The sequence below is a fragment of the Pezoporus flaviventris genome, unplaced genomic scaffold (genome assembly GCF_033815535.1).
Source record: "Pezoporus flaviventris isolate CSIRO_AGI_PZ_B2104156 unplaced genomic scaffold, CSIRO_AGI_Pfla_v1 ptg000015l, whole genome shotgun sequence".
In the NCBI taxonomy this organism is placed as follows: domain Eukaryota; kingdom Metazoa; phylum Chordata; class Aves; order Psittaciformes; family Psittacidae; genus Pezoporus; species Pezoporus flaviventris.
Window position 1 is genome coordinate 29,316,710 of NW_026892563.1, and position 27,881 is coordinate 29,344,590.

General features: G+C 49.3%; 1 protein-coding gene across 5 annotated transcripts in view; it reads left to right on the forward strand.

Moving 5' to 3' along the window:
* IGSF3 (immunoglobulin superfamily member 3) overlaps window positions 1-27,881 on the forward strand; it is a 154,746-nt gene that overhangs the window by 117,834 nt on the left and 9,031 nt on the right. For 4 of the 5 annotated variants that reach the window (XM_061454433.1, XM_061454434.1, XM_061454432.1 and 1 more), the window contains 4 exons: window positions 4,870-5,280; window positions 6,039-6,428; window positions 8,099-8,500; window positions 12,102-12,506. In XM_061454433.1, the coding sequence (XP_061310417.1) occupies window positions 4,870-5,280; window positions 6,039-6,428; window positions 8,099-8,500; window positions 12,102-12,506 (1,608 nt within the window). The remainder of the gene's footprint in view (window positions 1-4,869; window positions 5,281-6,038; window positions 6,429-8,098; window positions 8,501-12,101; window positions 12,507-27,881) is intronic. The other variant, XM_061454436.1, reaches the window with a different exon arrangement.

The window sequence follows — 27,881 nt, forward strand, 5'->3', positions numbered from 1 at the left end:
CAAAGTCATTATGCAGACTTTTGGTTGTCAAGAAGTCACAGTGTCTGATGTGCTGCAGCAGGTATGCATCATCATGTACAGCTAATTGCCAGGCACGAGGGTTTGGGAGGATTACATTGCTAATCTAGGTATCTTCCCTGACTTATCGCCACCACCTTCCTCCTGTCACATGCATGCACGCGTATTTGGATCCTGTAAGGAATAGAAGTCAGTAGTGGTGTGTGGGAGGGATATAAGGAGCATGGCTCCCTGAGAGCTTGCAGTGGGTGGGAGGGTCCAGGTCCCTTCCGTCCTTGTGCTCCAACCTGCTTTGCCTCCCATGGTGTTTTTCAGTGTTTGCCAGTGCTCACCTCTGGACTGGTGGCACTGACACTGCGGTTAAACACTCTTGAGCAGCTTGTTTCTGTCTTGCATGCACGACCAGAGGGGTTGGGGGAGGAGATTCATGGTGCTGAACTGGGATCCCTGTGGGGCAGCAAGATGTCACAGGGCAGATGGAAACATAACTCTTGCACTAATTCCCTGCAAAATCCAGAGTGGTATTTCTCAGCCAGAAGCAGCTCCCCAGGATTTGCATGCTACACTTATTTGTTCTTCCTAAATAGTTCACACTTGACACTTGGCAAGCTTAGCTCTCTGCAGGCAGTATGAAGTGGGCAGTTGGGGAGACAGGGTAACACCATAGGGTGCCTCTAAAGTGTATCAGTGGGTAAAAGCTATAACAAAATCCAAGGGAAGAAGAGGCAGCAGCCCAGAAATGATGCTGGGTAGCCTGTGTCCGTTGTTTTACTCCTGAAGAGCCTCCAAGTGTAAGGGTACTCTGTTGTTAAGTGATTTTTCACAGTGTTGTTTTACCAGCTCAAGCTAGGGAGCCTCTGGCTGCCAGCCAGATGCTCCTTCTGCATCACTTAACAAGGAAACGGCACCTCATGCTGCCTTGCTTGGGAGTAGATGAAGTATTGATAGCTCTCTGGTTTGTATCCGGCACATAAAAGCTTTCCTCTTGGAGGTTATTGGGGGTTTTGGATACCCAAGGATTAACTAGAACCAGCCTGCAGAGAAGGGAGACCTCTTTGTCTACATGGGCATAATTCAGCATGGCACTGGGAGCTGCTGGAAACAGAGGTGATCCTGGGGCTCAGAAGAATGTTGAGGCATGCACCGAGTCGAGACCTGGGAACTCCAGTCTGCTCCCTGCTTTTTTTCTGGGAGACTGTAAGGCAGTTCCTTGTCCTAGAGTTAGCCCTACTTAATTCACCAGGTGCTCATTGATTGCATGTTACTGAGGTGGGTTTGACCGGAGCTGGCTGTGCAGGCTTCCTGAGAAGGAATGCCCGTGGGCATCACCCTGGTAAGGGAGGGAGCATCTCCAGGCTCCTTCCTTGTCCTTTTCCCAACAGCAGGTACCCGGGACTCTCCCTAGCTGGGTCCCTGACACCCTCTAGTGGCAATATTTACAGTCAATATTTCAGGAGATTTCAAAACGTGGTGGGGTTGGGAGCACCCTCTGCTTAGCAGCCTACTCACCAGTGAGGACCTGTCCCAGTGCCTTCTGCAGGAACCTGGGGCTTTGGGACCTAGTAGGAAATGTTGAAAAGAGGGGAAAAACCCAGCAGCTGGGTAAGAAAGAGCAGACAAGAGGACATGTCCTGCAGCACCCCTCTTGGCTCTGATTCAGGTATGGCCTTGCTACCCTTCTTACAGTGACGACTGTCATGTAAGCTTACCCTTGCTTTCAAGTAGAGCTCTGCTTGCAGAGTGCCCAAGAAATCCTGGTGCATCCTGCTGCAGGCGGCTGCAGGATGCTTGGGGACAGCTTGGCAGTGTGATGTCTGACAGCGGAGCCAAGGCTCCTGGGTGGACACTATGTAAAGAGTTACTCATGTCCCGATACACAAACTGATGTCTTTGAAGCCCCAGTAGGGCAACTGGCTTGGGAGGATAATCCACCTCTGATAATCCACCTCCCCATGAGCGGTGTCGAGCACAAGGGGATTGGCAAACACCTTCACAGCATTTTCTGCTTGCATTTCTCTGTGTGTCTTCCAGTCCTGATCTAGCCTGATGGGCTAAGCCATGCCTGTAGCCCTCCTGTTGGCACAGGCCAGCCTGGTCTGTGCCCTGTGGCGGTGTGTAAGCCCCAGCAGACCTGCAGCCTTGCTGCAACAGTCCCCAGCACTCCACAGCACTCAGAAGGATGTGCTCATTGGGTTTCTGTAATGAGCTGTGACCTGTTACCATGTTTGGCTGCCTCTTGAGAACAGTATTTTCCCCTTTCTCCTACCCACTTCCCCCCTCCCAAATCTGGTACCCAATGTGCATCTTGCAGTGTAACTGAAACAGTTGTTTGTGCATTGTTGGCCAAGCATGAGAACAGTGGTGCAAAGTACAGAGCCTTACCACTGGCCTGGCCAGCTCTGGGCTCTTGCCTGTCCTTGATGTCTAATCCTTTGGAAACTGGGCCCTCATTTAGCGAGTGGGTCTCTAGTCCTCCTGGTTGAGAAGGTGAGAACAACCAGGTGTATGTCTGTGTAATGCTGATGTAAGACAACAGCCTCAAGGCTGCATGCAACCTAAAAGGTCTTGCTGATTCTTCTAACTGGGAGGATCCTGGTTGGCTTTTTTAACCAACAGAGCAGGAGGAATGTAGCACAGCGTGTCAGGTGTTACCACAGTTAAGTTAGAGCCTTTAACAGCACACCACCACCTACTGATTTTCCTCCAGGAATGCATTTTGCAGTAGCTTGCCCATGTGGTGTAAAAGACGCTAACCCTCCAGCCAGATTCTGACCTGGAAACACAAAGTAATGCTTCTAGCTGTTGAAATGGTGTCCGTGCCAGCCTCCAACCTCCTTGGGGAATGGCAAGGCAAGTGTTTGATTGAGGCCCAGCCTTTGGACAAGCTTCCTGGTGTTCCTCCTAGGGAGAGGGCAGCTCCACATCTGGCAAGCCAAGTGTCTGCCTCTTTCTCAAGCATGACCTTGTTTGTCCCGCAGAGCCAGGCAGGCTCTTGGAGGTAAGCAGCAATTCACTCTCTGCCTTATGCTTAGACAGAGAGCAGCCATGCTACTGAGCTGTGGGAGCACACAGCCAACCAGTGGAGTGTGCAGAGCTCTCAAACTGGGGGAAGGAGAGTAAGCATGCTTTCTTCACTGATACCCACTTTCACCTCATAAGCTGTTGTGCAGAGGCTGGTGTAGCAGGGAGCTCTGCCTTTGAAGCAGCTCAGCAGGAAAGTAACTCCAGCAACGTGATGATCAGGGTTAATTTATTTAAATAAAGTAAGAAAAGTTACAAGAGCCTGTGGCTGGAGGGCAAAGAAAAATCTGCGTGGCTCTGGAAATTATTCAGGAAGGTCTGAAATGAGAAATTCAAATGTTATCGTGCAGGCGGTATAAACCAGCAAGGTTAGATGCTGCTGTCACCACTGGTTTGGGAATCAGAGGGAAGGGGAAGGGGCATTGAGAGGCAGAATCCTTTTCATGGTCTGCCACAGGTTATTGCTGGTGAGCAGAGGACAGGAGCTCCAGCAAGGAAGATGAGAGGAAAAGATAGAGGATGAGAAATAGTTACAGGGCACAAGCAGTGGCCTGCAATGTCAGTGACCTTACAAGGTACTTCCCCTGTCACGGGCAGTAAATTCCCTGGGTACTGAACACGTGGTAAAAGAAAATGCTCCCATCCGGGCTGGTCTTGGGAAGATTTCCCTCTCATTTATATCATCTCATGGTTTTTTTCTTTCTTCTCTTCTGGTTATGATTTTTCTGCCATAAACAATCATAGCAGTTGTCTTCACTGCAGCTCATTGCTTTCTGTAGCTGTGCTTGAATGAAATAGATGCAGCTTTCAGCAGCTTACCTAATTTCATCAAACCTTCCAGTGCTGTCAATGAAACTGAACTGAGATAGGTTGATTATATTTCACTGGTATGCAGCGAAACTGTGGGCATTAAAAGGCTTTCTAACACTGCCTTGTCTGCAGAACTGGGGAGAAGGTTTGCATTCTTCCTTCCATGTGATGTTTCTTGAGACAACAAAGTCAGAAAGGCTTCTTTTTAAGAAAGTCTATCTTCTGCTGGTAGAACCTCATGCTAAAATTAAGGTGCTTGGTAAAATCATGCAAGGTTGTGGGGCTGCAGTGTTCTTTTTTATCCTGATTTTAGCGGCTGTACTTCCTTCCCTCTGGTTAATCAATTGGAAAAGTAGCCAGCAGTTTTATTGCCTTGACATGTCTGTCCTGAGCAGGCACTGGGCAGGCTGCAATTAGTGCATTACTGCCCTCAGAGGAGACACTTCCTTCCAAATGTTCAAACCCCTTTGTTTGGCCTGAGGGGATCGTTAAAACATGAAATGATATAAACAAAGGAGAGGGGAATTGAATCTCCTGACTCTTTTATGAAGGAAGATTAAAGGAACTATGTTTAGCTTGTACCCACTAGTGACTGAGGTGTGAAGACCATGCCAGGGCTAAGGACTGGCTGAAGGATGTGGGCGGGAGAGGGGTCATGAAGTATGCTGGGGGCACACAATGAAGGGGAAGTTGCCCATTATGAAATGCCTTGATGGAAAGTATTAAGCTGTGCTGCTCTGCAGCGTGATGGAAAACCCTGTGCAGTTACTGGGGCCACTGATGAGGAATTTAAGCACAGCACTGGAGTATGTGCTGCAGGTCATGGTCTTTCCCATCCAAAGGTTTGGGGAATGATTCTCCTCTTTTGGAGGGCTAGATGTGAGCTAACAGGCCTTTGCCAATGCTTAACAATTAATTACAACTGTAAAAAGAAACCTCTCTCCCAGCTCTCTGGGCTTTAGACTCAGCATTTTAGTATCACTAACTCCCGTGCTGTTTCCCTATCCCCCTTTGCTGCAGTGATTCCCGACTCACTGCGAGTCACAGCGGTCCCACAGACGCTGAACAAAGTGGAGCACGACTCCCTGGAGCTGAAGTGTGAGGTGTCTAAGAGCACAGCCCAGCACAGCCATGTCTCCATTGCCTGGTACCGGCAGCGGGGCAGCGAGGTGCCTGTTGAGGTCATCTCCCTCAGCCGTGACTTTGTCCTGCGGGCTGGCAGTGCCTATGCCCAGCGGCATGCTACAGGGGACATTCGCTTGGACAAAGTTGGGGAGACCACCTCAAAGCTCACTATCTACAACCTCCATCCTTCGGATCAGGGCGAGTTTTACTGCGAGGCAGCAGAGTGGATCCAGGACCCTGACAAGGCTTGGTATGCCATGACCCGCAAGCGTTCCCAGGGTGCCATCGTCACTGTGCAAGCCACCGGTCAGTGTCTTCTCTGCCTGTTCTCGCTCAACTGGGTGGTGGGAGGAGTTGGAAAATGGGGCTGTGCCTTGTTAGGTGGCTGGGAATTGGGTGGCAGGCTTTGTCTCCTGATGTGGTCACTGAGCTGGGGCTGACACAGGAGCTAAAACAGATCTTAAGCACTTGGTTCTAGCACAGGCAGTGAGAGTTTTGGTAAGTGGGGAGGAAAGAATGATGCAGCAGAAAATAAAACTAAATCTTCGAGCAAGTGTTTCTGTATTGCACAAGGTCTTTTTGCAAGTCAAAATCCTTCTCCCAGGCCACAGCACAGGTTCCTTCTAAGGATCTAAAGACCCAGCTGAGCTCTTTCTTCCTCTCTGATATCCCCAAAGGCCTTGACTCTTGACCCTGGGCCAAGCAGGGTCTGAACAGGACTAGGCTCCAGGTCACATCCTACAGCACCACTGGATTCTGATGTTGCAGCAGAGCTGCTCCCAGGAATAAAGTCTGGAGGAAAGGGTTATGATTAGGGAAGCCTTGCAGCTTATGGCAGCAAGCTGCCTTTCCTACAGCATGGCCAGCCTGGGATCCCACAACGAAAGCAAGCCCCTAACCCGTTCACGTGCAGATGTGCATGTCGAAGGGATGTTGACCAAGCAGGGAGGAGCAAGTTGTAAATACTTTGCAGAGGTGTGCTGGCTGTCTTGATGGGCTTTCCATGCTGACTTTTGGGCTTGATGGTCTTTTCCATGCTTTCGATGTTGGTTTGTCTCTCCCAGATAAGGAGTTCAGTGTCCGGCTGGAAACAGAGAAGCGGACATACATTGTGGGTGAGCCGGTGGAGTTTCGGTGCATCCTGGAGGCTCAGAATGTCCCTGACCGCTACTTCTCCATCTCCTGGGCTTTCAACAGCTCCCTCATTGCCAGCCTGGGACCCAACGCTGTGCCGGTGCTCAACAATGAGTTTGCCCAGCGCGAGGCCCTGGGCCAGCTCAAGGTAGCCAAAGAAAGTGACAGTGTTTTTGTGCTGAAGATCTACCGCCTCCGCCTTGAGGACAGTGGCAAGTACAACTGCCGGGTCACCGAGCGGGAGAAGACTGTCACGGGGGATTTCATTGACAAGGAGAGCAAGCGGCCAAAGAACATCCCCATCACTGTCCTGCCGCTCAGTAAGTAGAGACTTTCCCATGCCCTCCTGGGGCCATTGCTCTACTGAGCAGCTATGTGGTGAAGTTGTGATGTGCCGAAACTTCGGCGGTGGGGAAGAGGGAGGATAAGAGTTTGCATGCTATTGAGGCTTGGAATCCCAACTGGCAAGATACTTCATTTTTTGATGGTAAGGGCATGATAGAGAAGGAGGGATATGTGTTGGGTTTGTAGGTGGTGAAGCATGCCCCCACCTTGGTAATGACTTCCTTGAGTTGAAAGAATGTGCGACAGCCTCTGACTTGCTCCTCACACTCTCTCCTTTGCTTGCTCTGCAGAGCTGGGTGCTCTGAAATACTCTGCAGGCATTATGGGGAGACCAGCTTGGCTTTGGTTTATCCTAAGAGCTGCTAGGTTCCTGCAGGCTGTGCAGTGGCTGTTCTTCAACTGTCTTGCAAGGCAACTGTACTGGGAGAAACCAGGGTTCATGTGATCTTCAGCCCTGGTCTGCTCTTCAGCATGGAGCTCTGTTGAGGTCACTGTGTGTCTGCCAACCCTCGTGAAAACAGCCCTACCAGAGGCTTGCCTGAATGTCTTTTGTATTTGTCAGACCAACAGGATGAATACAAAAATAACAGGGTAAGAGGAGAGGGTCCACTGATTGATTCCTTGTTTTGCTCTCTGAAACTCGGGTAGCTGTGGCACAATGAACCATGCACATGTTGCTGAGGCTGCCCTTGCAGTGGGGTTTGACCAAGCAGAGGGTAACTGCAAGAGGATTTTGTGCAGTGTTTATCTGCTATCTCTTAGGTTTCAAGGGAAATGCAAACCTTTCCTCTAGCTTTTTTTCCCCTCCTTATTTTTCTGAAAGAAATTCTATTTCTTTTCTCTCCTACCAGTATTTGGTCTCATTTGTTTGGCTTTGAAAATTACTGTAGCTGGAAATCTTACACTGGACAGATGTCTAAAATTTAATAGTTCTAGGCACAGCCACTTTTCAGACAGATTTCATTCTTGCCATTTGATTAATCACCAGCTCTAGGAACAAATGTGATGATTTTTCATGGGTGCTACGTGTCCATAGCTCTGACCGGAGACAGCAGGAGTAACCAACACTCAGTGTCTCTGAAAAAACAGACATAAAGCCTTACATTTTGGGAAGCTCAGGATATGAGGGTTTTTTGATGTTACCAGACATTGATAGCTACCTCTAGTGTCACTAGCGATGGGAGTTAGGGAGAGCTTCTCCCAGAAAGGGTTGTAGGAATGGACATGGCAAGATGGTGATCATGGTGATGTGAACTGAAAAGCCCAGGGAGCTGGAAGCTTTTTTTGGCAGAGCCATTTCCATGCGCTACATGTTGTAGCAACACACATTCCAAGTTCTGCTGAGATTCCATCCTGAATCTGCGACCAGAAGACGCATCAATGTCTCATGAACCATAGGCAGAGAGATTTCTCCCGATTTTGACCTACACCTGCTTTGAGTATGCCAGTCACCAGGAGCAGCTCGCTGCCCACAAGCTGGTTTTGGATGTGGTCACGCATGAGGTTAAGGCATGCCTGGACCCAAATCCATGGGCAGTTTCCTGCACCTGGTAGAAAGCCTCTCTGGCTAGCAGCGTCCTTCTTGCAGACCAAGAAGTGGCGAGTGTGTATCATCTCCCCTGTGTATATGCATTTCTCCCCTTAGAGACCAGCATCTCCTTGGAGATTATCAACAACGCCAGCAATGTCTTGGAGGGGGAGAGCCTGCGCTTTGGCTGCAATGTGCGCTCGGGCTTTGGGCCCCAAAGCCGCCTGTCTGTTGCCTGGCACCTGGTGGACAAGCTGAACCGGCGCAGTGAAATTGTGCGTCTGGATCGGGAGGGCACGCTGCAGCCAGGCCCCTTGTACACCGAGCGCAGCAGCTATGGGGGCATCCAAGTGGAGCAGGTCCGGCCTGGCTCCTTCACCCTGGAGATCTTCAACAGCGTCAAGGCAGACGAGGGCCACTATGAGTGCCGGGTGGCGGAGTGGACACGGACACTGGATGGGGAGTGGCAGATGGTTGGGGAGCGGCACACAGGCACCCCGGTGTCCATCACTGCTCTGGGTGAGTACTTGAGGCGTGGGGGACCATGGGGCCTTGCTCCCTGTGTGCCCAGTACCCCCCAGGAGGTCACCTGTGAACAACTGGGGCTGCTCTCAGCACTGTGCCCTTTGCTTGCCAGCACAATGGAGGTACCCAGCAGCTCCCAGTAGGTTGGTGCAAAATGCCTGCATGCTCTGTTGCATCTGGGGACAAAGTCTAAGGGGTGGCTGTGGCAGGAGCAAAGCCAGGGATGGCTAAGGACAGGGGCAGTGCTTCCAGTGTCCTTCCAAGGAGAGAGGCTGCTATCCCCACAATACTGAAGCCAAGCTGTGGGCAGTGCAGTGGTGGTGCTACGTCGGCAGCCTGTGGGCATCAAAGCCTCCTACATGCCCTGGGTAAACCTTATCTCTACTAACCAGACCAGGAGAGCAGAAAGCTGCAGCAACTGTCCAGACACCAGAAATGATGAACATCTCTGACAGCATCAGAAGTCTGATGAAGGCATGGGCCAGGAATTGTCCTCACTTCCTCTGTAAGGAGGCCCTGAGCTGCTGGCCTGGAACCATAACGTTGTCCATGACCAAGCTGAACTAGGACCTGGAATCATTGCAGCTAGTACTCTGCTCTGCAAAAGGGCTCCTCCATTTCAAACACAGTGTGACCACATTGGTTTAGGAGAGGGCAGATAGGGCATTAGGGATTTTGGATGGATTGTGAATTACTTTGGTCCTGCTCAGGCCTTGCTATGTTAAGTTCAGGACTGGTCCCCAAAGTGCTCTGCAGGAGGCTGAAGAAGGGATGACTTGTATGAGGCCGCGGATTTGCAGAATAGCAGGGCTATAAACAATCAGGGAGCTCTATTGAAAGGTCGAGATAGGAATTTTGGGTTGTTGGGTTTTTTTGCTGTTCTCTATAGTATTAATCTTAAGCTTTGGCAAGATGTGTGAAAGACCAGACTTCAAAGTTGTATCTTACTCTGATCAAAATCTTGCTTTTTCCTCCTTTCCTGCCCTTGACTTTTGACCTTCTTGCAGAGGCTGTTCTGTCTGCAGCTAGAAATCTTTGCTATATAATTCCCAAAAGCAGGTAGGGATGTTAGTTCATATAGAACTAAAGGCAGATTCCCATCTTGTTTTAATGGCATCTTCCTCATGAGGTCAGCAGCATTTGGCCTGCTGTAAGTCAACATATCAGCCCTTTTCTTTATTCTGCCATTTGCAGAAGTGATGAAATTAAGTGTTGTGGTTTTAAAATGTGTCACTTTTACTCTTGTTAAAATATAAGATACTCGGAATTGCCCTGCAGTTCCAGAACATGTGTTGGAAAGGTAGTTGCCTGTCCTCCTTTGCTCCTTCTCACAGAGAAATTGCTGGCTGTTGGGCACATAAAGTCAAGTCCTAAGAAATTCCTAGGTCCTCTTCTTGTAACTAGCAAAGCTGAAGTAGATCATGAAAATTTAGTGGAGAAAATACTGAATATTGTTTTGTTACTGCTGAATCTGGTATTTTTTGCTCATCGTAATGTTTTTGAAGTATCCTGAAAAACTCGAATGGAAGGTGCTAAGAAGTAGCAAGAAAGGTTTATGGCTATAGAAATTGCTAGTAAAAAAAAATGTAGTAAATTTAGTGACACTCACATTTCAAGTTAAGGTCTAATCGTTTGCCAGTCTGCAAGGATAAGAAACTCTTTAGCTGAACCAGCACAGATGATGTTCCCCCCATAAATGTTAAGACCCATAAATCTATCTACAGGGTGTCTTGGTAGCCAGAAAAGGGATGTGGTGTTGGAAGAGACCAGATGTCCCTGAACTAAGGATCTGGAGTGCCCAGTAGGGACTTCAGTCCCTGGCTGGCATGGGAAGGTGTAGGCAGGTGGGGAGAAGCAGGGGCAAGCTGCTGTGTTTTTGCAGTGAGGTCTTGCAGAAAATCTGCCCGCTTCTGTGCATGGCTTCTCTCCTTTTTTACCAAGTCCAAAGGAAGAAGGACCTTTGTGTTAGCCCTAAGTGCCATGAGCATGTTGGTTGAGTTGAAGACCTGGAAAATATACCTGGCTTTCACACGGCAGTCAACTCCCTTCATCAAGCTTCCTTGCCCAGGCCAACTGGAGATTAAACATTACAATATCAGCTGGTCTTGGTGAAATGAAGTTGGCTTTCTAGGGTCATCGCCAGTGTGTTGGCACTCTGAGGTAGGCCCAGTAACATGCTTGCCAGGGCTGGAGGGCTGCTGCAGGGTGTGAAGGTAAGGGTTACATGGGGATGAGATTCAGCAGTCCTGAGAGGACACAGCCTGAGGTCTTGCTTTCCTCCCCTGGGTAATCACTGAACATGTTGCTTTAATCCCAAAGACTGACCTGTTTTCTCAGTAGTCGCACATCCTGGAGCTCTGTCACGGTGGTGCCATAGGACTGCAGAAGCACTTGCAAGAAGCGTGCAGATACAGTGGTGTTCATGCTGTGGCCAGTGCAGCCCATGGCTGCAATTCTGAGGGTTGCAGTGAGTTCCTAGCTCACCTCTCAAGCTGCAATGTCAAGCCAGTGGCAGGCTGAAGCTCCATGCTTATCCACATCTTCCTGTTTCTGCTGCACACTGACTGGGGTCTCCCCCAGTACCAGTGGCTGGGACGGTCAGGGGAAGGAAGAAGAGCTGCCAGCCAGTGTGCCCCACAGAGCCTTCCAGAAAGGGAGCACTTCTTGGAGATACTGCTGGTAGAAAACAAGGTCCCTTCTAAATCTGCTGACCAGACTGAAGTTATAGGAAGAGAAGAAAATACTGCTCTCTGCAGCTAGGAACAAATAAGCAATGGAAGCACTCTGACCCAAAATGTAAGCCACTCAACTGGGAATATGTTATCTTCAAGTTACTAACAGACTGCTAGTTTTAAACTCCCTTAAACAAACAAACTGCTGAGGGTAGACAAGTCAAAATGTATTGATCAGCTTGCAGAGTGGTAGACGTGAGGATAACTGCATAAAGCAGTCCTGGAGCTGTGATCTGGAAGAGACAAAAGCTATGCTGTGTGAAGAACAGGAGCAATCAGCTTCTCTTTTAGTTGCCTTCGTCTCTGGGTTTTGTAACCACTGACACCACTCCAGAGCATGAAAGAAGGCTGCTCCTTGCTTTCCTCACTGTTACCTGCAGCAGCCAAGTATAGACCTGGGCAGGGTGGGGACAGGACGACAAGGTGGAGATCCCCTGCCTGAAAGGTGGGTGTGAATCGTGGGGTCTGCCAGCTGTCAGACTGGTGCTGGGTAGCTGCTCTGCCTGGTGCTGCTCCCTGGTGCCACTGCGTTGCTGTGTTTCTGTATGGGGCTTGGCAGCCTGCAGAGGCTGGTGCTCACCTCTGGGTCTCAGGGTATCTACTCCCCTGGGTGGAAATCAGGGACGATACTGCTGCCGCTGTAGCCAGTGCTCATGCAGGCAGTTGTCACTATGCAGCAGGCATTTAAGTGTGGTTTTGCCACTGCTTTTTGTGCTCACTTTGCAATTGCAAATAAGAAGCCAGCACAACGCAAGTGACTGATTATTCCAGGCCCACAACTGGATGACCACACTATAGCTTTTGCATGCTAACAGCAGGGCCTAGCTAGGCAGGTGTCTCAAAGCCCTTCTCTCTTTCTGCAGAGGCTGGCTTTGCTGTCACAGCCATCTCCCGCACCCCTGGTGTGACCTACAATGAGTCTTTCGACCTCCAGTGCATCATCAAGCCCCACTACCCGTCGTGGGTACCAGTGTCGGTGATGTGGCGTTTCCAGCCTGCAGGCAGCACCGAGTTTCATGACCTGGTCACCTTCACGCGTGACGGCGGGGTCCAGTGGGGTGATGGGTCCATTGGTTTCCGGACCCGCACTGCCATTGAGAAGGCCGAGTCCAGCAACAACGTGCGCTTGAGCATCAGCAGGGCGAGCGACACAGAAGCCGGCAAGTACCAGTGTGTGGCTGAGCTCTGGAGGAAGAACTACAACAGCAGCTGGACGCGGCTGGCGGACAGAACCTCCAACCTGCTGGAAATCAGAGTCCTACGGCCAGGTGAGTGGCAAAAGCGCATGAGAGGGGCTGGGGGTATGTGCTAGTGCTGTGGTAGTCTTTCTGGAGTGAGAACTGCTCTCGTGGCTGTGATTGACATCTCACACTGGTATATGGCTCGGGTAGGACTGCTCAGCTCTTCAGCTGTGGATATTTTGGAGCTCCGTTTTCCACCTCTGGGGAGCTGGGTCCTCTCTTTACTCCTTGTGTACTGTTCATGGGCTTTCCTTCTGGGAAGCAGTGTTCACACCGAGGTTGGACAGAGCCTTGGGCAACATGGTCTAGTGTGAGGTGTCCATGCCCATGGCCAGTGGGGTTGGAACTAGATGATCTTAAGGTCCTTTCCAGCCGAAACCATTCTACGATTCTGTGATTCTATGACTGAAGCTCAGTTCAGTCCTTCAGCTGTTCTTGTGAAATGGAGGTGGCTTTCAGATTGTCACCTCCATTCATCAGAGCTGACTAACCTGGGGAAGAGGGCAAGGGACGGGGCAAATGGGCTGAAAGAAGAGAGGCATGCTCCCACCAAAGCCTGCGTGTGTGCATGCACCATAGGTGAGGTGCTGCAGCTCTTGCCTAGGAACTTGCTGCATCTCTCACTTTGCTAGAGGCATCTTCAAAAGCAGCTAGTGATCAAAGAGCCTGACTTTCATCTCCACCAGAAACTGAACTCTTCCCAGTCACCAAGTCTGTGGTTGCCCACACAGAGTTTACAATGGCTAGGTAAGAGACACATGGCTTGGCAGGGAGAGTCAGGTAACCTGCTAGGTGCTTATACACCTGCTAGGTGCTCTCTATACAGGCAGTGGAGACAGTTAGGTGCCTTCTGTAGGCATTGTCACTAATATTATGGTCGTGCCTTCTAGTGTCCATGGAAGCTGCAAAGATATGTGGTCAGGGGAGCTCTGGGCCATCACTGAGCTGAACAGTTTACTGCTGTCTTGGCCTAACAGCTGGAGTTGATGTTTGGAGTGAGACTTTTAACACCTTCAAGACCTGGCTCAGGTCCTTGAAGCACGGTAGTCCTCCTTTCATGTTCCTGTGCAGAGGGACTCCTTCCTAGGGTCTGTATTCTGGCTTGAGCTTTGTGTTTTCCCTCTCAGTGGCCCTTTTCAAACTCTTCACCTTCCCTGATCCTGAGCACGTCTTTCAAAAAGTCAGGAGATGCTGTGAGCTCCAAGCACCTCATGAGCTCTCCATCATCTTTTTTCCCCTCTTTCCTTCCTTGATCTCATCTCCAGGTTAATGTCCTCCATTTATCTTGATTATCCTGCCTTGTAATACAAGTTTTATTGCTCGCAAGGTCAGGTTAGTGATGTTCATTATTTCAGCTTATTCCCCTAGGAAATAGCACTGACTGGCTGTGGTCCCTGGACTGATCCGCTTTTTCATTGCACATCTTTGTGCATGCATATGTGTCTGAGGCAGAGAGAGAAGGAGAAATCCTTGTTAACAGCTTCCAGAAGAGAGCCTCTGTGTCACAGCTCATGGTGGTGAGGGGGACATTTAAAGGACACATAAACCATGGTCTTGCAGCCAGTTTGTCTCTACCAGAGTAGTAACCATCAAATGACACTTTAACTGAACAAATTATCTAGGTCTCCATGGTTTTTACCTTTCTCTATCTCCCTGCTGTTCAACAAACTACTGCTACACAAATCTTAGCTGTCAGTCCAGTGAGCCTTTAATGTTTGTGGTTTTATGGTTCACAAGGAGGGATGGAAGATAAGTTGACCTAAGAGTGTCTCTGGCAGCATGGTTGCACTCCCACTGTTCTGTTTCCATATCTCAGGCAGCCTCTGAGAACTGACATTGATGTTCTCCACGAGTGCAATGCCAGCATTCGTACCAACAACTGTTGTAGTTCTCTCTGGTTTTGCAGACTGCAGAGGGTCATATCATTTCTTTGCTGGATCTTTGGCTGAATAACCTCCAGTGAAGATCCAGCATAATGTGAAAAGCACCTTGGACACCTCTGAATGAATGTCCTAGAGACCCTGCAGTGAGACCTGTGCTGATGAAGCAGGTGCTGGTTTTTAGATTAATATCCAGGGCTTCTACAAAAAGGGTCAGTCAAGACCCCTGAACTGTTGAATACTTGAAAGTGCTGCCACTCTAATTCTCTGTCTCTGTAGTCACCTTAATCTGAGATAACTTCGGTTTACTATCAGGTATCTTAGTCCTGGCTTTCTTCTTTTCCTTGCCACTGCCTATGGATTCCTGCCTTGTCCCATATGCCAGTGAGTTTGGGATGAGCTATCTCTGATACCAGTCCACTAATGCACACTGTAAAGAAGGTTTGTACAGAGGTGTTTTGGTAAATTGAGCCAGTGTGTGTTTCCAGGTTGTAAGTGAATGTTGGGATTTTAGTTTTCTTTTCAACCCCTGCTCCCTCTTTGTCAGAATGACCTTTCTATTTGACAGATTCCAGGTGCAGATGTGGCAATCGATATATGTCAGCCTGTAAAGTGTGTTCAGGTGAGAAAGGTAAAATAGTGGCTGCCTGATTGCTTCATTAATCTCTTTGCTCTGTGAAATCTCACATCCTCAAGGGACAGGGTGCTGAAGCTTCTCCTGGTGTATCGGTTTGCTGTTTCAGTGCTCAGACCCTCTCTCCTTGGCAGTCTTGCAGTGGGTAGTATTTGTAGATGTCATCCTTGCTGAGTGGTAACTGCAGAGGTGGCAGCGCTGGTCTTTAATTGCATTTATTAATGTGGCTGCACCTATGGCTTTCTCATGGCCAACAGATAATGTTGAGGAAACATCAGAAGCTTGAAACACTCCAGTCCTGTCCTATTCCCAGAAAGAAATGAGCAGTATTTGAAAAATGAAAAACATAGCTCCTGAAGGAAGGAGTGAATAAGGCAGACAACAGCAGCATTAACCCAGTTCTGAATACAAGGTCTGTAGATGGGATGGCACAAGTGTCCTGCATGGCATCTGGAGTCAGATTTGGCCCTTGAATGTGACCTTCCTGGCATGAAGCTGTTAGAAGGACTGGCAGTGTGAGGACCTATAAAAGGTGCTGGCTCTATGTGTGAGAGCTTATGGAGAATTTTAATATCATGAGGGCACGTTGTTCATCACTTGCTGTTGAGTAAAAGTTCACCAGCAGTAGCAGAAGGATCCGAAGCTCCCTTTCATGGCTTGCTCCCTGATGTCATGTAAGCCCGCGCAGCCTGGGTTGCAAAGTAGAGGGAGGTTTGTGCACAGGTAGGGGCACCCAGTCCCAGATAGCTCATGTGTGCCTTGCAGGGAGAGGGACCTCACTGCTGTAGGGTGAGAGCTGGGTTTTAACTTCTGTAGGCTGGGGCACAAATCCAGGCTGGTGTAGGGTCTGTCAGTCAGGGCTGTGGACCAGACAGGCTAGATCACCTGTGGCAGGCTCTGTTCTGGCTGTTCCTTCGATTGTCCTTCCTTCCAAGGATGGAGCGGCTGAGACAGGAGGCGCTGTCTGGGGGTGATGTGCATCTATGTGGTCTGCAGGACTCAGGCAAGGGCAGAAGACATGATGGGGACTCTGCTGCAGTCTGGGCAGGCTAGGATGTCTGGGTAGGATTCTTCTGGCAAGGAGCGTATTTGTGCTGGTATACTGAATTGTTACTGCCCTTATACACATTTTACCTTTCCCCTGCAGTACAAGTGAGGGGGTGATTTGCCAGAGCTTTGAGAGCGCCTGGGGTCTGAGCAGTAGGGAGTCTCTGGCAATGGCAGGATAAAGAAAAGCAGAACTTTCACACAAGCAGGCAGTTGTGCAACCCCCTCAGCCCTTTTGTACTCGGGCACAGACCTCTTTAACCAAACCTGTAGGGCACCCACCTCCGAGTTATTCTGTGCTCTTCATACTCCTCCATCCTTGTGTCGTCCCTCAGCCAGTTCCTTCAGGACTAATCCTTAAGCAGGTGCACAGGGAGAAGCTGCAATTGTCTCTATAAATCTGCTGTCTTGCTGACGGGTTTTTGACAGTAATGAATGTGGAGGAGGGATGGGGAGGGGTGGTGGGGGATGATAACCAGGCATACACGAGGGTGCTGGGCTCCTCCCTGATTTTTTGCAAGCTGGGCTATGGCAGATTGATTGACCTGTGAGCCGATGAGCAAACAAGGCAGTCAGGCTCTTCATTAGAGCATTAATTAGCTTCCAGGGGCTCTCCAGGGGCTACTTCTTTAAGTTTGGTTTATTAGGAGCTGTCAAGTTGAAACCATTGTCTTGGAGAGAGAAGCTGGGAGACACTTGTGCCTGAACCTTATTTTTAGAGTGGGGTAAGCCAGAGCTGTGCTTCCCCTGAAACTCTTCACTTGGGTGGGAACGCAGCACTCTGCTGCCCTTCTGCTATCCATGAGAAACCACCACTGACAGCAGTTCGGCTGCACTGGGCTGGTGGTGGACAGTGAAATCTAAGGGGTGGAGGGCAGAGGACCCTTAGTTTTTTTTTGTCCAAGACCACATCTGTGGCAGCTGCAGAGAAGCTGCTAAGTATCCTGCTCATCTTCTCTGAAGACTCAGTGAGTGGCCAAGCAGGTGATGGTTGTGACTGCACAGGGTCAGGATGAGGCAGAGAAGAACTGGAAAACCAGGCTGCTGTATGACACGCTTAATGCTGAGGGAGGAGGGTGGACAAACAATTGCCAAGACACTTGTGAAGTATAAGGAGAGGCTTTCCCTAAGAAATAAAAGATATTGCTGTTAATGCCTTTCTTCCATCTCATTTCTTGGTAATGTCTGCATGTGAGGTATCCTCTTGTGGATGCATGTGAAAGATGCCTTTTCTATGATGAGTGGCCAGTGGGGTACTGACCACACTCTTAAATGTGAGCTCAAACAAGTGTTTTCAGGGGCCACAGAGTGCCCACTTTAAAACTTGACACTATTTGCTGATGGCAGCATCCAGCAATAAAGTTGAACAAGGACAGCAAATGAGCTGGATACAGAAGTTAAGTCTGGAAACTTAAGTTCGCTGCTTTCTTGATCCCGGAGTGTTTTTTCTCTGTAGGATAGCACTGCTTCCCTGTTTTACAGCACCTGCTCCATCTGGCAGATAGTTTTACTCTTGCTTGAGTGATGAAGGAGGTCAAGAAGTGCTCAGGAGACACAGGAGGCTGTTCATCAGCAGCCTCCACTGCGGCGCAGAGCAGTTTCCTCTCCTCTGGGTGCTCAGGGACTTGTGCCTTCCCTTCACCACCAGCGGGGCCAGACCTGCTGTTCTGACTCAGCTGCTGCTCTTTCCTCTTGGCTTCCAGCACATTGTAAAGACAGAATGAAGGGGTTCAGTGTTATGTGACCCAGGGCTGTTCCCTTGCATAAACCTGCATTAGAGACCTAGCTGGAGCTCTTTTTGAGGTAAGACAGGTGAGTTTGCTGCTTCTACCTCATACCCCTGGTAGTCTCCTCCCCTGCACGTTTTCTTGGGAAGCTCTATCCCCACACTTGCCAGGTCCTCTGGCACAGCTTCCTCACTTAGACTTGCCGCTGCCTCTTTGGCATAGTTATTTATCCCATGCTGGCACCTTGGGGTGCCTTTCTCCACACTTAACCATCACACTCCATACTTCTCCCCCATCTTTTCTATGTACTGTCACTGTCACACATACCTGAGAGCCTTCTCTTGCTGCCTCTGTAGTGCATAACATACCCTCTAGTCTTTGGGCACTGGTTTGTGAATACAGGTTTGAGGTGGGGTTTCTCCTGTGGGGTGTTTCCTGGCTGGCTTTGTCAAGCCAGCTGTGGAATTGGAGAGATGCTCTGCCATATCATTCAGCCAGGAAACCTGGACCAGTGCAGGTCATATATTGGTGTGAGCTTACATTGGTGTCACTTGTCCTCATGGGGGACTTCAACCATCCTGATACCTGTTGGAGGGATGGTATGGCCCAGCACAAGCAATCCAGGAGGTTCCTTGATTGTGTGGAAGACAGCTTCCTCCTGCAAGTAATAGAGGAGCCGACAAGGAGAGGTGCCGTGCTTGACCTTGTGCTCACCAACAGGGAAGGGCTGGTTGAAAACGTGACGCTCCAGGGTAGCTTTGGTTGCAACGATCATGAGATGCTCGAATTTGAGATCCTCAGGACAGTGAGAAGAGCGTGCAGCAAGCTCACTGCCCTGGACTTCAAGAGAGCAGACTTTGGCCTCTTCAGGAACCTGCTTAGTAAAGTTCCATGGGATATAGCCCTAGAGGGCAGGGGGGCCCAAGACTCTTGGTTGATATTAAGGATCACCTGCTACAGGCTCAGGAGTGCTGCATTCCAACTAGAAGGAAATGCAGTAAGAGGGCCAGGAGACCTTGGATAAGGAGCTGCTGAGGAAACTTAGAGGGAGAAAAGAGGCTTATAAAAGGTGGAAGCAAGGACAGGTGGCCTAGGAAGAGTACAGGGATGTTGTCCAGGAAGCTAGGGACCAGGTTAGGAAAACTAAGGCCCAGTTAGAATTAAACTTGGCTAGGGGTATTAAGGATAACAGGAAGGGATTCTATAGGCACATTGCGAATAAAAGAAAGACTAGGGACAGACTGGGCCCTCTCCAGAAGCTGTCAGGAGAACTGGCTACACAGGATTTGGAGAAGGCTGAGGTTCTGAATGACTTCTTTGCCTCAGTCTTTACTGGAAAATGCTCTGACCACACCACCCAGAAGGCAGATGCAGGGACTGTGAGAATGAGGACCTTGGGCCCACTGTAGGAGAGGATCAGGTTCAAGACCATCTTAAGAACCTGAACGTGCACAAGTTCAGGGGACCTGATGAAATCCATCCACAGGTCCTGAAGGAGCTGGCAAATGAAGTTGCTAAGCCACTGTCCATAGTATTTGAAAAATCATGGCAGTCAGGTGAAGTTCCCAACGACTGGAAAAAAGGGAAATATAACCCCCATTTTCAAGAAGGCAAATGCGGAAGACCAAGGGAACTACAGAGCAGTCAGTCTCACCTCTGTGCTTGGCAAAATCCTGGAGCAGATTCTCCTGGAAGGCACATGAAAATCAACAAGGTGCTTGGTGACAGCCCGCACGGCTTCACTAAGGGGAAATCCTGCCTGACCAATTTGGTGGCCTTCTGTGATGGGGCTACAGAACTGATGGACAGGGGTAGAGCAGTTGATGTCATCTACCTGGACTTGTGCAAAGCGTTCGACACTGTCCCACACGACATCCTTGTCTCTAAATTGGAGCAACATCAATTTGATGGATGGACCACTCGGTGGCTGGATGGCCACACACACAGAGTTGTGGTCAATGGCTCAATGTCCAACTGGAGACCAGTAATGAGTGGTGTCCCTCAGGGATCGGTGTTGGGACTGATCTTGTTCAACATCTTTGTCGGTGACATGGACAGTGGGATTGAGTGCGTCTTCAGCAAGTTTGCCAATGACACCAAGCTGTGTGGTTCGGTTGATACCCTGGAGGGAAGGAATGCCATCCAGAGGGACCTCGACACTTGTGAGGTGGGCTGATGCCAACCTCAGGAAGTTTAACCATGCCAAGTGCAAGGTCCTACACATGGGTCAGAGCAATCCCAGGCACAGCTGCAGGTTGGGCAGAAAAGAGATTCAGAGCAGCCCTGCGGAGAAGGACTTTGGGGTGTTGGTTGATGACAAAATGAACATGAGCAGGCAGTGTACACTTGCAGCCCAGAAAGCCAACCGTGTCCTGGGCTGCATCAAAAGGAGCGTGACCAGCAGGTCGAAGGAGGTGATCCTGCCCCTCTACTCTGCTCTCTTGAGACCTCACTTGGAGTATTGTGTGCAGTTCTGGTGTCCTCAACATAAAAAGGACATGGAACTGTTGGAACAAGTGCAGAGGAGGCCACGAGGATGATCAGGGGACTGGAGCACCTCCCGTATGAAGACAGGCTGAGAAAGTTGGGGCTGTTCAGCCTTGGAGAAGAGAAGGCTGCGTGGAGACCTCATAGCAGCCTTCCAGTATCTGACAGGGTCCTACAAGGGACCTTCATTAGGGACTGTAGTGGTAGGACAAGGGGTAAGGGGTTAAAACTTAAGCAGGGAAAGTTCAAGCTAGATGTAAGGAAGTTCTTCTCTGTGAGGGTCATGAGGCACTGGCACAGGTTGCCCAAGGAAGTTGTGAATGCTCCATCCCTGGTAGTGTTGGAAGGCCAGCTTGGACAGTCTTGGGCGACATGGTCTAATGTGTGGTGCCCCTGCCCATGGCAGGGGGGTTGGAACTGAATGATCTTAAGGTCCTTTCCAACCCTAACTATTTTATGATTCTATACTGCAGGCAGTCTTGCTTTTCAGACCCCTGTCAAGAGTGACAGTGCCAGGACACCTGGGCTGTATTCAGGATATGCTGCTCTGTTCAAATTAACTCTCTTCATGCTTGCTTTCTAAGGAGCCATTTTTTCACTTCAGTTTCAAAGCACGCTCTGCTTCTCTCCTTAGTATCTCCTGAGTGGTTTTCAGCTCCCATTTGCAGCATGCATACACAGAACCACTGTGTCAGCCTGTTCACAGTCTGTGCACATGCAACTTCTTTGATGTCGTCTTGAGCATCTTTTCAACACACACTTTAGCTTTTCATTGATTTGCTGTTTGCTCTCCTTGGACGAAAATACTCTGCAGTGAACAGTACTTAGACATTGTCCAGCTCTAAAGCTTTGTGCATCCCTGATGTTCTTGAAGACTTCAAAAGCAGAGTCAGCAGGAGCAGCCCTTGGGGGAGAGGAAGCACTGGTGATGAGTGGGTTTCCAGCCAGGCATTGACCACCGTTCTCCTTCCCCAGCCTGTGTATGGAGCCCTAGCCCCTCAGCTGTCATGCTGATCTCTGCAGGGTGAGAGGCCTCAGGGTCAGCAGGTTCAGTGCTGCAGCAGCATGATTTTTCTCTTGCTGCATCCTCACCCCTCCAGTCAGAGTGATATCCAGACAGGTATCCTTCCCAAAATGCCCGAGCAGCAGCTTCAGCTGTCTGTCCTTACACCTGGAACCTTGTGCTTCCATATCGTGTTGGATGCTTCTCCTGGGATGAGAAACTATTCTGTGTAAATCCTTCACACAGCCAGGCTATGTCCTGTTTTGAGAACAATGCTGAAAACCCAGGCAGAGAGATGGCCCAGCCCAAATTACTCTTCAAGTCCCCTGCCTCTTGCCTTTGTGAGCATTGGTTTGACTGATGGTCTGGGGATGGGACACAATGGCTTTGCTTTTCAAAGCAGCAGTGACCTGCATACCCAGGTAGTACAGCAATGACAACATTAAGGGAGCAATTTCAGTAAAATAAATCCAGCCATTTCTTCTCATGGTGATTTTATCTTGTGAGATTAATAACTCTGTGTCAGCAAAATAAACAAGGACAATTTTTATCTGAATGCTTTTCTAGAACACAGGATTCATAAAGGGCTGAGTATTGTGGGGTTTCTACCTGTATTGACATTGGTGAAAAACTAAATTCCTGGGTTCACTGAACCTGAGATCTGCTTCCTTGGAGCAAAATGGCAGGCTCCAAACATGCTGAACCTATGGTTCAGGGTCTTTTTATTTTAACATGTATAATAGAAGTTGGCTCCCAGGGCCATCTTACTTGCTTAAATAGGAATTTGGAATGCTGTTAAAGAAAACTCCTACATTTTCCCTGTCCCTGAAGGGTGTAACAGAGAAGCAGGGAGTACAGAATGATGAATCTGTAGCCCATCCTGCTGTAATACTTTCTTGGCCCTTAAAAAGGTCAAGACAAATTTCTTAAGCAACAACAGATGACTCATTTCACTTGGTTGGTCTTCCACACAGGAGTTGAATGCACTGATAACGGAGGCAGTAGCATCATGAGTATTTTGAATGCGGGTAGAGCTGATCTAGCGCTTGGTTTCACAGGAGAAATTGATCTTCATGCCTGACACATGCTGCTGTCTGCATGGTCCTGACCCATTCCTTGTGCCAGCATTCATGCCACTGTGCACCAGCTCAGTTTACTAAACCTGCAGAAAATCAATATGGTGGAAGGGCATAGTTAAAGGTGAGTAGAGTGCTTTGGATAGATGCAGTTGTGTCCTTCTCAGGGGACTTCATCCTTGCACAGAGGGCAGCACTGGCAACCTGGGCTTATCAGGGCTGGTGCGGGCAGTGTCCAAAACACTTCATGATCCTGCCTGGGGGCTGTCTGGAGAGCTTGCTGTCTGGATGGCAAGGAAATGGCATTTGCTATCACCCTCAGCATCTCATCTCTCTCTGCCTTGCAGCCAGTTTTTTAGCAGTAGCTGCAGGAAACTCTCAAATACAGTACATGCAGAAGTCAGCCATGAGCTATAGGGTGCAGTTGTACTCTTAGTGTGCACCTACGCAAACTTCTCAGATATGTTTCTGGCAGCCTGCTAGGAGTCTGAGCCATTAATGGCCAGCCTCCAGAGCAGCATGGGAGTTTGTGTGTGGTGCTGTGGTGTGTGTGAGAACTTGCTCTTCAGGTACGTTTAATTACTTTCTTTTTCTCCCTAATGGACGGAACATTCCTTTGTTTGAAATCTTTCTGATGAGGACTTGATTAAATATCTCAGTATGTTACTTTGTTTTCTTTCTTCATCCTCACTGGCTCTGGCACTGAATTTATCTTCCAGTGATCCTATCTCCATATTTTAATTTACAAGTGATCAGTGAGCTGTATATTGTTTGCTGACAGCAGGCACAACTCATGCTGGAAATCTTTTATTCCTCCCTCCCCTCCTCTCTCTCCTGCAGAACTTTTTCATTCGTTTTTTTGGCAGGAAGGTTTCTAGTTTTAGTTTTGTGGGGCATTTTGCTTTGGGGTGGATTTGTTTCTTGCTGTTCTTTAAAGAGACATGGTTTCTCTTTCTTGGGAAAGTTCTTGCTTTTCCCAGGCTAGCGGCACATCACAGATGGAGATCTCTGGCTTATCCATGATCAGACCTCGGAGGCTGTGGACTTCCCAGCTTTCTCCATCCCTGAAGCTACCTACACACATGGCCTTTCACATATATGCTCAAGATGTATGGCTTCAGGGCTTAGAATAGACTTTCTGGGTCACATATGCATGCCTCCCCGAGGCCACACTTGGTTACCTGTAGTTTGTTAGCTGCTCCAGAGACTCCAGCATGGCATGGCTGGTAATCCCATGGCTGAGCAGATGTCCTTGTCAGTGCCTCCCATGCAGTCTTCACACCACAGCATGAAGCATGCAGTGATGGACTTGACCTGCTGCCTATGTATTTGGTAGGTCAGCTGTCTTAACTGTGCTGCTTTTGGGGAGGGGGGGGGGACGACTAGGTTGTTTGTTTGTCAGTAGGTTTGGATTATGTGGTGCTCACCTTCTACAGGGCTGGAGCCAACAAGGGTACAGCAGAGGAGGCAGGTCCACTGCAGGGTTTGAGGGGAGATGCCTGTTCTGTTTTGCCACAGCACCCTGTGATAGCATTTTGAGTACATCATGCTGCGCTTCCCCGAGCTACAGTAGTACAGTGAGCTTCAGGGCACGAGCCAGTGCTTGGGGCTGAATTCAGGGCTGGGGCTGTTGGTATAGGTGATGGTCACCATGGATGTGCACCGGTATTTAAGTGCTGAGCGCATCTTGCTGCAGTAGCAGGCTGTGAGGATGGGTAACACCTGTGTCTGATGGGCTATGGACTTTGCAGCAACTTGCTGAAATGCAGGGCACTTGGTTTATTCCTGGCCTCTTTCTGTCCTTGAGAGGAGGTGAGTCACACCAGCTCCTAGGCTTGCTCCTGGGGCTGAGAGCACCTACCAGTTCATGCTGCAAGAAACACTATTTGCAGCATCATACAAAGAACAGTAAATCTGGGGAGAAATGTCATGTAGCTGATGTTTAGCAAAGCATGAGCAGTACTTGCAGGCAGGCTAAAGCTTCTCAAATCCCAGGGAAGTGGAGTAGCATTTCCATGGCTCCTGGGATGATGCCAAGGGGCATGGTAAGGGTGGGTGAAGGCATGTCAGCTTCTTCCCACTCTGCACAAGGTCTCTGCCCTGGCACAGCCCTCTGTATCAGAAAGGATGATCATGGAGAAGTGGGGATTTAGCTGTACAAAATTAGTAGGCTAGAGTGATTGCAGGAAGACCTGAAAGAGGTGCGAGAGCTCCAGCTGTGGATCTCTGTTGCTGCAGACAGACATACATTTTGCTTTGGTTTTTTTGCATATCCAACCTAGAGCAGCATATTTGCAACCTAGACATGAGCAGTTTGGGCACTGCTCTGAAACCAGCACTCCTGAAGGTCAAGATGGTAGGTTAGTGTTCAAAGGCTCTCTGCCTGCTTGGGAGGGGGCAGCAGCTGAGCCTTCCTGAGGAAAGGGTTAACACTCTCTGCTTCCCATGGAGCTGCTCTCTCAGTAATTCAATCATGTCAGCCTGTTTGCAGGCAATAATTCATTGTTATAGGAATACTACAGTAAAGTGACAAGTTAATAATGGCAGTAATAATGGCAGGCAAAGTCTAACGCTATTTCCCTTTCCCCTGCTCCTGTTGCACCAGCAGCCTCCCATGTTGACTAATGCAGTTTGCAGCCTTGCTAATCCAGTTTCAGGAGGAATTGCATTCTGTTAAAAAGAGAATAGCAGGAGTCGGGAGCTGCGCTGCCACGTTCCTGTCATCTTGGGGGAGGCCGCCCAGCGTTTGGAAGTCTCTGTCTTTACTTTGCAGTGATTCCTATGCTAGATAAGCAAAGTCCTCCTAGAAGCATCTCATCTTCCCTTCTATGAATGCCATTCCTCTGGTGCCTCTTTCCTGAAAGGGCTCATACATCTTTCCCTTTTGAACATGGTTTGCTTTCAGCTAACCTAGTAACCTGAATCACCCACCCCTTGCCACACTGAGTCAGAAGGCTAGTGTGTACTTGCTTGATTCCCATTGCCCCATTTCTCCATGGTCATTAACATGGGTGTCCTTGCAAATTGTGGAGGTGGAGGAGGCTCTTCAGCCCTGCTTTGTGGAAGGGAGAAGGGCTGGCAGAGTGTTAGCGCAAGTCTAAGCCTGTTGTAGGGCAGTGACCTGGTGAATTCCCAAGAGGAATTTGGGCACTAAGTGCTTTTCGGGCCCTAGCAAGGAAAATGATGAGGCACCTCTGGATTGTGACTGCAGGCTGAGGAGGCAGGTGAGTTTGTGCCAAAAGCCCTGTCAGTGCCCTTCAGGATACTGGAGAGACAGAGGTTCCTTGCAGGAAGTCACCTTGGGTCTGTGCTCCTGGAAATGAGTCACTCCTGACCAGTCTGATAAACCCCATGTCTGGTGTTAAACTGGGTCTGGGTTCAGGTTGGGTTGGCCTTGTTTCTGCTTACACCCCCCCCCACCCCCCCCACCCCCCCCCCCCGCATCATCAGCACTTCATCAGTTCTCTCCAGCCAAGAGAATCTTCTTGAGGACCTTTCCCCGGAGGGCATCAGCCTGCAAAGTGGGACAGCGCCTCCCCACTGTAGTGAGAGGGCACCTCAGGGGCTCTGTGGGCTGCAGGGTTTTCTATGGGGCTGTTTGAGGGGAAGGCATCTTCAGCTGCAATTAGACATCGTCATTCCCAGGACTTGGTAACAGTGGCTCCCAGGTGGGAAGTAAATTCCCACTGTTGTATTTTCTTGATGTCTAAAAGGGAAGATGATGTAAGGAGTCTGAGATACAGCGTCTTTTCATCGCAGAACTTTAAGGTACAGATTGCAAAGTGCTTTGATAAAGGTAAGTGTTGTAACCCCTGCTTGATAATTAGGAAACAGAGGGCAGGGAGCCAGGTGGCTTTACCATTGCAGCGAGTCAGCAGAAAAGCTGTGAATCACATCACTGCCTCTGATGACTGCTTTCCCTTCCCCCAATTATTTGTATAATTGTGCTTACCACATGTCCAACTTGAGGAGACTGATTGCCTGCTTGATGGTGTATGGAAAACTACCGTATATACCAGCTTGTAGAGCACCTAGCCATGCAGTAGCCTGCTGTGGTTGTAAGGTGGTGTCTGACCTCACCCCCAGCCCAGAGGTGCAACCTTTGAAGACCAGGGACTGGTCTTCAAGACAGGTATCCTGAGACCGTGCATGTCTTCTGATGTCTTCTGTCCTGTGCTGCCTGCAGGACCCCTGCCCAGGCACTGCTGAAGAGTTCAGTGCCTGTACTTGTTCTTCACAGAGCCTGCACTGTTTCACAGGGGCTGCTAGACCAGGGTAGCTTAAAAAAAGAGAAAAAATCTGAGGATTGTTATCATGGCTTGTTGCCAGTGTAAATTGAAAGCCTTAATAGTGTACATAGGGCCAATTACAGTACATCAAGGTATGATTTCATCTTTACTGGCACCCCCCAGGGAGCCAGGAGACGTCGTGGCAACAGGATTATGGTTTGCAGATGATGTGCATGGTAACTTCACTTAGATACGTGCACCTGTTTCCCTCACTAAGCAGATGTTCAGGAGGCTGTTAAGAGAACATCAGTCTTTTGACAGTGCAGCAGAAAGTGCCGCGTAGCCGTGTTCACATCATTGTGCCTACCACCTCCACTGCCTGACAGAGGGCTGGAGCAGCCCTGCCCAGGCACACTGGAGCCCCAGCCCCTGGGGCAGAACACATCAGTTCATCATTTGAAAACCAAGCCCTTTCCTGGCTCTCTGCTCAGGCAAATCCGTAAGCCAGGAAAGGGAGTTTCCCTGTGTCAGGAGGGCAAGATTTGGCTGGCTCAGTGCCTGGGGTCTTGCAACCTCACTCATTCACCAGCAGCGACAGTCATTTCCATGTCATGGCAGGCATCTTTAAGCATGACCTGGCAAGTTGCATGGGGCACAGAGAGACCCACCCTGTGCTAGAGTAGACTTACTACCAGGTTGGAAAGAGTGTTGTATTGTACCATTACCCTCACCATCACCCTGGACCACCAACTTCAGGATTATTTCTCCCCTATCCTTTTTAAATCATTTTCCCCAAATGCAAAATGAGCCTTTTGGATTAGTTTGCATATCTGTGAATGATGGCTGATGATCATCCCTGTGGGAAGGCAGAAGCACAAGCTGCCCCAGAAAGCTTCCTGTGTCCTAACCAGACTGTGGCAGGAGATCTCTCCCCTGCATGAGCCTGAAAACCTGGCTGTAGCCCAAAGGTGAAGTTGCCCCAAGGTAACCTCTGTGCCACAGTGCTTCCGACTCAGCAGTTTTCAGCCTGTGGTCTGTAAAAGATGTGAATTGTTTCTATAGGATCTGCAAAAGGTAATGAAGAAGAGGTAAGTATGCATTTACTATGAGGAGCCAGTGCCTGGGCAGGAAAGCATTTGGTGTTCACAGACTGGAAAATACTGAGAATATCCTCTCTAATTCTGTGGGAGGAAAACAAAACCTGTACTTGCATCTTCCGTGGTGTGCCTCCGTTAGGAAAGTAAGTCATGTTAGATGAGGCAGGGGTGTCATTACCTATCACAGATAATCTAGGGGAAACTCCACACACAGTGTAGGAC